We start from the raw sequence: 11,704 nt of genomic DNA on the forward strand, positions 1-11,704 counted from the left end.
TGTTGCTATCCGCGAAGAGCATACCGCGGAAGAACTTTGATCAAAATATGCATCCGCAAGCTCGCAGGGGAATGCGGATAAAAATCCGACAGCTGAAGGCACTGCGAATGTTGCTAGTAAAAGCGCAGATAAAAACGCAACCATAAAAACTGTGAAGCGAGTAATAATGCCCCTAGAGGCAAGGCAATTACTTCAAGTAAAAGGCCTTGATCTTCACATACACTCCACAAATCTGATTATATCCGAATTTCGGCATTGAGTTTTCATCTTATACACTCCACAAATCTACAAGATATAATACAAATCAATAATGCCCCTAGAGGAAGGGGGCTGATTATATCCGAATTTTGGCATTGAGTTTTCATCATGTACACTCCACAAATCTGCAAGATATAATACAAATCAATAAACCTGAAAGTATTAACAAGGGCATTTGGTTTAACAAAAAAGCGAAAGTGTTATCCAGAAGATAGGTGACAAATAGTATATTTTTTAAGAAAGGAAAAAAACAAAAAAACTAAAGTTATAAATTATAACTGAGCTTTTTAAAACTATAATTCACATAAACAGGGACGCATTATCAGAATTTCAGTAGTTTTAAAGATAAAAAAAAAAGACATTTCTTTTAACTTTCAGAAGTATAAATGGTGAGAAATCAAATAAATTTCCTGAAATCAAACGCTCTATTCTTTCAAGATGGATCAAAAATATTATTTATATCAGATCTAGGGCTAGACAATGAGGAGTTTCGAGTAAGATAATTGATGTGTGAAGCGGAGGTGTACGAAATACTATTATTTTTACTACGAAATACTACAAAATATGATACAAGTTTTAATTAATTTACGGATGGGATATACCTAAACCTTGCTACAACATTATAGGCAGTGTACCTAATCGTAGAGTAGTGTAGTTTTTAGTAAGTCCGGTTCGTTCAACAGGGATCCAGATGAAAACTTAACACTATATTTTTATATATAAATATTATATAAGTAGTAATATTATAAAAGAGGGATTTTACCGTTTAATGACCGGTTTGTCGATTTTATATTTTAAGCGTAAAGATAAATGACAATAATTAAAGTGCGTAAAATAAATAACGATAAATAAAATGACAGTATTTAAAAGTATGATGAGAAATACAATAAAAGAATTATGCTTATTTAAACTTCCGTAATCATGATGTTTGACGTTTTGATTTTAATTTATTACGCTGGGTTAATTGTCCTTTGTCCTGGTTTATTTGATACATCTATCTGATTTTTGTCCATAATATTCCATCGGTCATAAATATAAAGTGCGAGTGTCCTCGTCAAATTACCCTTATACCCGAAGTCAAATAGTCCAACTAAATAAGGATTTAAACTGTGACGCAGTTATCACTTTTGTCAACAATTACACCAGTTATCACTGTATGTAATCCACCCATGTTTTGATTAGATATGAATATTAATTTACCCACTTGATCAGTTTGAATAATCAATTACCCAACCCGAATAATTAATTAAATGATTATAATAGATTTCATATGAACGTCACTAAATAGGACAACCATAATCATTATTAATTATTAAGTTAATTAATTTGAAGATAGGTTCGACAGACTCCAATGAGTTGTCACTCAATTAGACAATATCCCCATCTAATAATAGTCCATAGTCCAATGCCCACAAGTGTCGGTCTTTTGTTCAAACATTAATTATAGTTCAAAATCCAATAACCCCATCTTAATATTTAGTCCAACATCATGATTACTTCGGCTCAAATAAGCATAATAATAACTTATTTACGAAACATTAATTTAAAAAGGAAGAACATAGCTTACAGTGGTGATTAATCGCGTAGCGTTACACGGACAGAGTTCCGACTTAAAACCCGTAAAACATTTCTTACAATAACCCAACTAAACCATAACTTTATTATTAAAATTAACTTAAATTGAAATTAAAATTAAAATTATAAATATATAATTCTTACATAAGGAAAGAAAGAAGAGAAAAGGTGTCTAGTACTCTGCCGAAAACATTGCAATTTATAGGACCTGGCCAGACATTTGCTCTCATGCGATCGCATGATAAACCTTCTTCCTGGCATGCGATCGCATGGCCAGCTGTGACAGCTCATATTGATTCCAAAACGTGGGCGGCTGTTATTTATTTAATATATAATATAATATATAATTTTATATAATTATATATATATATATTATATTATATTCTTGTGCATTGTTGACTAGTAATTTTAGTTCCGTTGACTCGCGCGTTGATGCTCGGTTTATGTCTCGGTTCCGGATTTTCGAACGTCTTTTCGTACGCTTTAATATTTTGTACTTTATGTTTCGCAATTTGTAATTTGCACAAAAAATTATTTTTCTTAACTCCCAAAATCCGCGCAACTCTTTAACTCACTTTTAGTGGCACTTTTGAGTGTACTATGGCTTTAGTGGCACTTTTCAAGCTTTAGTGGCACTTTTTCTTCAATTCTTTAATCTTCGTGCTTCGTCTTCACATTTATTTATTTAAACGATTACAACTTAAAAATAGAATAATTACAACTAAAAACATTAATATTGGGATGATATTGCGACTAAATATATGTTCATTTGGAGCACTATCAATAATTTTCAATTCAGATTGAAGTATTGTGTAGCTGTGTTGTTTCTCAATCGAATTTATAAATGGACAAATAAATAGAACTTGAATAAAAGTTATATTTGATTGGCTAGTAGAATGAGCTGTTGAGCTAATGAATAGAATAATACATGTTCGCTTTTCTACAAGAAAGAAGAGACTAAGAATTACCTCTGCGCTTTTGATCGATTTTTTTTTTTGGACGGCAAGGTTTTGATCGATTTAAGGCTCCATTATCATCATCCAGCTACAATTTGGGATTGAAAGTGCGAAGAGGTCACTCCATAAATCGGATAAATATCATGGAACGTTTTAAGGGAGAGGACTCGAATTTCAGACCTCCCACCTCCATCCAACACACAAGGTGTTGAGTGTACCACTAGGTCACAAGTGCGAGTACTACATTTATTTCGGGTAAACTAAGCTGAATAGCAAAAAAATCCTCATTTACTGAAGGCTTTATAGAATTTTCTAGTTCAGAAAAGGTAACAAAAGTCTAATAACTACACGTGAGCCTTTTGTACGTAAACTATATAACAAAACCTTTTCATCAGAAAATGAAAGAGACTTGTTAACAAGGATACAAGCAAACCGGCAAGGCTCGAAGACAGTAAACAAACCCTAAACAAAACGACCGAGCTACTGCCAACTAAACGTGAGCCTTTTGTACGTACTGTTTCAAGTGTCATCCTGCTCCAAGTAATGAACTTGAATGATTCGGGGTTCTTTCTAGGACTATCTTAGAATCAACATACATAAGCACCCATAACAAGATCAAACAGTACGTACAAAATAATTAACTTAACTGGGTTCCGCACACGATTTTTTTTTTTTTTTTTTTTTTTTTTACTTCTAAAACAAGCTTTGTTTTTATTACAAAAAAGAAAGTAGCACTTCATACAACATAATAACATAATCTAAACATGTACTCCACAAAAATAGTACACATAAAAGCACAACACTTTGCTTTGACAATCCTTGATACTAACATCACCAAAATCTCAGCCTTTATGAAGAGGTTTTTGGGCGTTCAATAAGTAATTTTGCTGAAGGCGATGCACGGGAAAATGGCCGGTAAATCATATCTCTAAGAATCTTCAATTCTTCATCAACAGAAACTTTGTCTTCGAGCTGAATTCGTGCTAACGTTAGTACAGGCGACTTAGCCATGATGAGTTTCACACATTCCATCTCAAACACATTGTTACTAAAACTTATTATTCCAAAATGCGTAAGATGATCTAAGGTCAAACTCAAGTCGTATTGGAGATCAACAAACTTGATGGAACTTTCCTTAATTGGCAACTTCTCATTATCATACATCTAATTCAGAGAACATGGTTAAAGGTCATTAAAACTGTATCTACAGGAAGATTAGATTATCGTAAGCAATACAATTATATACCTGAAAAGAAAGTTGCTCTAGATTTGGGGAGCTCCTGATTATGCAAAGGGCAGATGATATGACGTCTCGTTCCCTTAGGCACACACCCAAACCAACATCTTTGAGGTGAAGCGAAGTCGGAAGCTTATCTGGCATACCACCTGCAGCCATGTACTTTTAAAAAAAAAAAAACAAATATTAGCAATCATGATATTCTTGTATGAGATGTATACAATCTTTAACCAAAATCACCTTCATGTAATACTTTGAGATATATAAAGTATGAATTAAAGGCGCACTCTGAAAAAACGTTTCAAAATTAATGAATTTTTCATCTACATATTCTTTTTCATCAGCAATCTGCATCAATAAACATAAACATACATTTAAAATGATTTCTTCAAGTGAAGAAGCTTCATAAAAGGTTATATGCACGTTACCAAAAAGACTTCTTCAAGTAGTGGGCAACTCGAGAGGAAATTTTGAAGCACTTCAGCAGTAACCCGAACGTCTTCAAAGTACACGTCCCTCAACTTATTAAATCCATTAAATGTCAATGGAGGTTCAAAATCACAACAGAATAGCTCTAAAGATTCTAACCCTTTTATCAAAAAGAACGATGTAGGTAATTTGTAGCAGGGGTCTGAATTATTTTCAATGATCAAACATTTCACATTAATTCTCCTTGAAAGAAAAAGTATGATCTGGTCAAACTCGGTTTCCATGCCCAATTTGTTGACAGAAAGCTCGAACTTTAGTATCGCCGGACCACTGTGTAGTAACAAAACATGGAAGATCGCATTGACTAGTTTATATTTCAACAAAATTCCAGTACCAGATATCGCTCGAACCAAGTTGTTATCAAATACAAGTTTGGGCATGGTCATCCAAGAATACCTCCATTTCTTTGACAAGATGCTCGTTCTTAATGCATCTCGGATTGGCATAAGAGTTAAAATTGTTTCGATTATGTTTTGAGGAAGGGAGCTGATTATATCTAAACTTAGACGTTGAGTTTTCATCATATACGGTCCACAAGTCTGCAATATAAAACCGAAAGTATTGACAAGGGAATCTATCTATAGTTAATATTAAAATCCTATAATGATGATGTCATTATTAGGCTAATTCATTTATTAAGAAAAAATCAAAAAGAAAAAAAAAAAATCTAAGCATGGTGGGTGATGTCATTAATCTAAATAATTTTGAATTAAAATTAAATCTTATTAATTAATTATTATTATTAAATCTTATTAATAATTATTTTAATTATTAAAATTAAATAATTTTGAATTGTTTTAATTAATTATTTTGAATTGAGTACGAGAACGTATAAAAGTTAGGCAGAAGGAAACCAATTCTAATTTTATATTTTGATTTACACTTTTAAAATTAATGACAACTAATATTATCTCTTATGATTGGATGTGAATTGTTTGATATGCACTTTAGGTGTTTGATGAAATGTTCAGCGGACGAGTTTCTTAGTCGGACTCCGTGGTTCCACGGGTCATTAAACTAAATGACTTTAGCATTTACGTTAACTTAATACCTAAAACATATCATTAAACTGTTTCGTTTAAACAAACTCGTGGTTTCACGGGTCATTTCACCAGTATGGTTATATAAAAGATAAAGTATTATCCAGAAGATCAGTGACAGATATATTTTTTAAGAAAAGAAAAAAAAAAAAAAAACATTTATAGAAACAAAAACCTTACTTTATAAATTATAACTGAACTTTTACAAACTATATATTCACATAAACAGGGACGCATTATCAGACTTTCGGTAGTTTTAAAGATAAATAAAAGGACATTTCTTTTAACTTTCGGAAGTATAAAAGTGAGAAATCAAAGTAATTTCCTGAAATCAAACGCACTGTTCTTTCAAGATGGATCAAAAATATTATTTTTATCAGATCTAGGGCTAGAAAATTAGGAGTTTCGAGTAAAAATAATTTTCAATTCAGATTAAAGTGATGTGTAGCTGTGCTGCTACTCAATCGAATTTATAAATGGAAAAATAAATAGAACTTGAACAAAAATTATATTTAATCGGCAGTACAATGAGTTGTTGAGCTAAGGAATAGAATAATACATGTTCGCTTTTCTACAAGAAAGAAGAGACTATGAATTACCTCTGCGCTTTTTGATGGATTTAGGGCTCCATTATCATCATCATCCAGCTACAATTTGGGACTGAAAGTGCGAAGAGTGCGCAACCAAACGCGGAAGTGATAAACCAGTTAAATTAGGGCAAATTTTTGTAAAACGTGTAGATATACAAAAACAGTCATAAGGTTCAATTTAATTTTAGTAAAACGTTACCACCATTTTGTGTAGATATACAAAAACAGTCATAAGGTTTTTCCTCGCGTTATTGCGCGCGAAATGATTGTCGCGAAATAATTGTCCCCTTAAAAAAATGTTATTTATTGAATTAAATTATTTAAATATTGTAAGAGTTTTTTGTAGAAAGTTTTTCGGTGGGAGTTTTTGGTGAGAATTATTTTAGAGGGAGTTTTATGGAGGGAATTTTGATGGAAATGTTTGACTATAAATATGTAGTCATTGTATATTAAGAAAAGTGGAGGAGGTAGGAAGAAAAATAGAAAGCTTATGAGAGTCGTTCTACTCCGTCTCGTAAGGTGGTCTCGGTGATTAAATAACGATGGGAGCGAATTCCGTTATTGTAAGAGATGAGTTGAGAGATACGTGGTTGTATTCAAGAGTGTTGTAAGGAGCGTTCATTCTTGTAATATTGTTCGTATATAGTGAAATTTAAGTGGCCGCTGGTCCCGTAGTTTTTACTCTCCCTTGAGAGGTTTTCCACGTAAAATGTTGTGTGAGTATTACTTTTTATGTTTTGTCGTTTATTATTGACTTATACATGGTTGTGTGGTTCTTAATGTGATCGGGATCGATCTCGAAAGTGATATGTGCGCGGGTTCGATCCCAACAAACTGGTATCAGAGCGGAGTTCGGGGTTCGTGGAGAAGAATCGCATAACCGGGAAGAAGTCAATTTGTGAAGAAAAAAACGCTCGGTTCGTCATATTCCGCGCAGAGACAAGAGAATTGACGGTTAGATCAGCATACCGAATACATGGAATCTTATTCTACACAGTTGATTGCATAATAAATATAATACATTTAGATCAGCATACCGAATACATGGAATCTTATTCTACACAGTTGATTGCATAATAAAAACAGAAATATAATACATTTAGATCAGCATACCGAATACATGGAATCTTATTCTACACAGTTGATTGCATAATAAAAACAGAAATAACACCCTTATTTCATTAAGACCACTAACCGCCGCAAAATGAACAGTAATGGCAATAGCTTATGAGTAAAAGTGACCATCAACTAGCCCTAATGAAAGAATAAACTGCTTCACAGTAGCATTTATTGATGATTGACGCATCATTGGGTCAATCTCGAACAACTACTTAATTTATACACAAAAAAAGAGAGGTTGTGTACATATATGGACATTTGTGTAGTAACGAGATTGTGTAGATAACGTGTAAGACATTACATTGGATGGATTACTTATTAAAAGCAGGTCCTTCAAAGAATTCATCGCCGAATTTCAGTTTGAAATATTTACGCAGTGAATTAATCTGATTAACCAGTTCATGGTACTATAATCATTCCGGGTAAACTGAAGAGCAAAAACTCTTTTCATTTAGTGAGGGGTTATATTAAATCTTCTAGTTCAGAAAAGGTAACAAAAGTCTAGTATCTCGCAAATTTGCATAACTCAAACTTTCAAAACTATGTATAAATAGAGGCGAATCTAGGATCAAAATTCAAAGTACTTTTCATATTTAGTGGTCGTTTACCTCTAAGTCATAAATCCCTACTTTTATGTGGGTTCGTTGAATTTAGTGGTGTCCTATATAATTTGAAAGAAACTTTGTAAAAAAAAATTCCAATCTAGTGATGTCACGTGACACCGCAAGACAAAGACTAGGATTGCCACTGGACATGAGTATTTTATAGAAAATTAAGAAGCTGATGCAACATGAGTTTTTATGAATATACAAGATTGTATGGAGCTTTTAAGAGCTTCTAGATTATACCAACTATTATGAAAAAACTCGTATCTAATAAAAAACATCGTTTGGTTAAAAGAGCATTTTAGACAGGGATAAAAACTAAAAACTACTAGAATTAGCGTTTAAAACAAAGCTCATACATTTTTGTCATTTTACTCTCCTTTTCAACTATCTGTCAAACGACTAAATACATCTAAAACTAAATACATCTAAAAAGCTAACAACTCCCATCTACAAGCTAGTTTTACCAAACATACCCTTAATACCCTTAATATGATAACATAATCTACTCCTCTAGGTTATGTATCTATTCTCATCACCCTGAATAATCATGCAGCTTCCAATGTACATCTTTACCTCCACTTGTGCAACAAACCATTAGTTTTAATTGCATCAAATATTGGCATAAGATCACTAATAAAGTCCAACGTTAAAATCTCAACTGTCATCCTGCTCCAAAATAATAAACTTGAATGATTAGGGGTTCTTTTAAGCCTATCTTAGAATCTACATACATAAGCACCCATAACAAGATCAAACAGTTCGTACAAAATAATTAACTTAACTGGGTTCTGCACATGATGATTACTTCTAAAACTAGCTTTGTTTTCATTACAAAGCAAAAAGTAGCATTTCATACGACATAATAACATAATCTAAACATGTATCCCACAAAAAAAGTCCACTAAAAGCAACACTTTGCTTTGACAATCCTTAATATTAAAAAGACAATTACCTAACATTGCCAAAATCTTAGTCTTTATGAAGAAGTTGGTGGGCGTTCGATAAGTAATTTTGCTGAAGGTGATGCACGGGGAAATGGCAGATAAACCATGTCTCTAAAAATCTTCAATTCTTCGTCAACAGAAACATTGTCCTTAAGCTCAATTCGTGCTATCTTTAGTACAGGCGACTTAGCCATGATGAGTTTCACAAATTCAATCTCAAACACATTGTTACTAAAACGTAATATTTCAAAATGCTTAAGATGATCTAAGGTCAAACTCAAGTCGTCTTTGAGATCAACAAACTTGATGGAACTTTCCTTAATCGGCAACTTCTCATTATCATACATCTAATTCAGAAAACAAGGTTGAATGTCTCATTAAAACTGTATTTGAAGAACCATTATCGTAAGCAATACAATTACATACCAGAAGATAAAGTTTCTCAAGATTTGGGGAGCTCCTGATTATGCAAAGGGCAGACGAAATTACATCTTGTTCCCTTAGGCACACATCCAGATAAACATCTTTGAGGTGAAGCGAAGTCGAAAGCTTATTTGGCATACCACATGCAGCCAAATACTTTAACAGAAAATAAACAAATAAATAAAGATTAGCAATCACAATATTCTTGTATGAGATACACGCAATTTTTAACCAAAATCACCTTCATGTAATACTCTGAGATAGCTAAAGTATGAACTAAAGGCACACACCGGAGAAACGTTACAAAATTCATGAATTTTTCATCTACATATCCTTCTTCACGAGCAATCTGCATCAATAAACATTCATTAAAATGATATCCTCAAGTAAAGAAGCTTCATAAAAGGTTATATGCACGTTACCAAAGCGAGTTCCTCAAGTAGGGGGCAACTCGAGAGGAAATGTTGAAGCTCTTCAGCAGAAACCAGAACATTTTCAAAGTGCATCTTCCTCAACTTACTAAATCCATTAAATGTCACCCGAGGTTCAAAATCACAACCCGTTAGCTCTAAAGATTCTAATCCTTCTATTAAAAAGAAGGATGTGGGTAGTTTATAGAAGGTGTCTGAAGTATCAATGATCAAACATTTCATATTACTAATCCTTGAAAGAGAAAATATGATCTGGTCAAACTCGGTTATCATGCCCAATTTGGTGACATCAAGCTCAAACTTTATAATAGTCGGACCACGATGTATTAACAAAACATGGAAGATCGCATTGACAAGCCTAGATTTCTCCAAATGTCCACCTTCAACCAGGTTATGATCAAATACAAGTTTGGGCATAGTCCTCCAGCAATACCTCCATCTCTTTGATAAAATGCTGGTTCTCAATGCATCTCGGATTGGCATAAGAGTTAAAATTGTTTCGATTATGTTTTGAGGAAGGGAGCTGATAATATCCGAACTTCGGCATTGAGTTTTCATAATATACACTCAACAAATCTGGAATATATAATACAAATCAATAAAACTGAAAGTATAAACAATTGCATTTGGTTATAAAAAAGGGAAAATGTTATCCAGAAGTTAGGTGACAAATATATTTTTAAAGAGAGGAAAAAAAAATCCATTCATAGAAACAAAAACCTAAAATTATACTGTAAATTATAACTGAGCTTTTTGAAACTATAATTCACATAAACAGGGACGCATTATCAAAATTTCGGTAGTTTTAAAGATAAAAGGACATTTTCTTTAACTTTCGGAAGTATTAAAGGTGAGAAATCAAACGCACTGTTCTTCAGGATGGATCAAAAATATTATTATTATTATCAGATCTAGGGCTACAAAATTAGGAGTTTCGAGTAAGATAATTTTCAATTCAGATTAGAGTAATGTGTAGCTGTGCTGCTTCTCAATCGAATTTATAAATGGAAAAATAAATAGAACTTGAATAAAAGTTATATTTAATCGGCAGTACAATGAGTTGTTCAGCTAATGAATAGAATAATACATGTTCGCTTTTCTACAAGAAGGAAGAGACTATGAATTACCTCTGCTGCGCTTTTTGATCGATTTAGGGCTCCATTATCATCATCATCCAGCTACAATTTGGAGCCCTAAATTAGGAGTAATTTAAATTAGGGCAAATTTTTTTTACAGCGAATGGATCGTGTTCAATTTAATTTTAGTCCTCATAAAACGTTACCACCATTTTGTGTAGATTTACAAATATAGTAATAGCAATGGTGTTCGTGACGGATAAATATTAAATATGTATACAGAAAATTTAATTGTGGGTACGGGTGAGCTAAAATTACCATTACCATATTACTACGTAACTATTAGACAAAAATATTAACCAGGGATAATTTTATCATTTTACCTTTTTTTTCTTTCTTCCACCTACTTTACAAAAATGGTAAATAGTAACCGAGGCAATTTCGTCATTTCACTTTTTTTTCCTTTCTTCCACCTTCCTTTTTTTTCCAAAAAAAGCCCCCCACTTTGTTCACTAATTAAAATCGACCCCCCAACCGGGGGTAAAGTGTCACATAACCATTTTCATAAAAAACCTTAAATCAACTCCACTCAAATATTCAACGGGTCATATCTTCTCGCTCGCGACGAGTTAAATTTTTCCGGCACCATCGTTAAACTCGAAATAATTTTAGGAACACAATGTCACTAACTATACGCAAAACGGACGTTTTTTAAAAAATGCTAAATATTTGAGGTACTTTTCATACACGTTGATTTTGCGTTAAATTTTTAAAAGTCGACAATTTCATAGCGAAACGCGGAGATGCACATATATTGTTAATTTAAAATAACATTTAAATCTTTCACGGATTATACCTTTTAGTTCGATTCGAGTTGCGCTTCAATGACATCATCGTTAGCCACGAAATAATTTTACAAACTAAACGCAATAAAATACATTGAAAACCGAACTCCCGA

The 11,704-nt window shown here is 32.7% G+C and overlaps 2 protein-coding genes across 2 annotated transcripts; both read right to left on the reverse strand.

Moving 5' to 3' along the window:
* Nucleotides 1-3,486: 3,486 nt before the first annotated feature.
* Nucleotides 3,487-6,311, reverse strand: LOC139896954 (F-box/FBD/LRR-repeat protein At1g13570-like). Its single transcript, XM_071879587.1, has 5 exons — nucleotides 6,155-6,311; nucleotides 4,455-5,054; nucleotides 4,267-4,374; nucleotides 4,036-4,188; nucleotides 3,487-3,953 (listed from the first exon to the last, which is right to left on the reverse strand). Exons 2-5 carry the CDS (start codon nucleotides 5,037-5,039, stop codon nucleotides 3,639-3,641), a joined length of 1,161 nt encoding a protein of 386 aa, XP_071735688.1. The 5' UTR covers nucleotides 5,040-5,054; nucleotides 6,155-6,311; the 3' UTR covers nucleotides 3,487-3,638.
* Nucleotides 6,312-8,695: 2,384 nt separating this feature from the next.
* LOC139896955 (F-box/FBD/LRR-repeat protein At1g13570-like) lies at nucleotides 8,696-10,944 on the reverse strand. The gene is made up of 5 exons (XM_071879588.1): nucleotides 10,798-10,944; nucleotides 9,662-10,246; nucleotides 9,481-9,588; nucleotides 9,243-9,395; nucleotides 8,696-9,163 (listed from the first exon to the last, which is right to left on the reverse strand). Exons 2-5 carry the CDS (start codon nucleotides 10,226-10,228, stop codon nucleotides 8,849-8,851), a joined length of 1,143 nt encoding a protein of 380 aa, XP_071735689.1. The 5' UTR covers nucleotides 10,229-10,246; nucleotides 10,798-10,944; the 3' UTR covers nucleotides 8,696-8,848.
* Between the last annotated feature and the right edge of the window lie 760 nt (nucleotides 10,945-11,704).

This window comes from Rutidosis leptorrhynchoides, chromosome 3, assembly GCF_046630445.1.
Source record: "Rutidosis leptorrhynchoides isolate AG116_Rl617_1_P2 chromosome 3, CSIRO_AGI_Rlap_v1, whole genome shotgun sequence".
In the NCBI taxonomy this organism is placed as follows: Eukaryota; Viridiplantae; Streptophyta; class Magnoliopsida; order Asterales; family Asteraceae; genus Rutidosis; species Rutidosis leptorrhynchoides.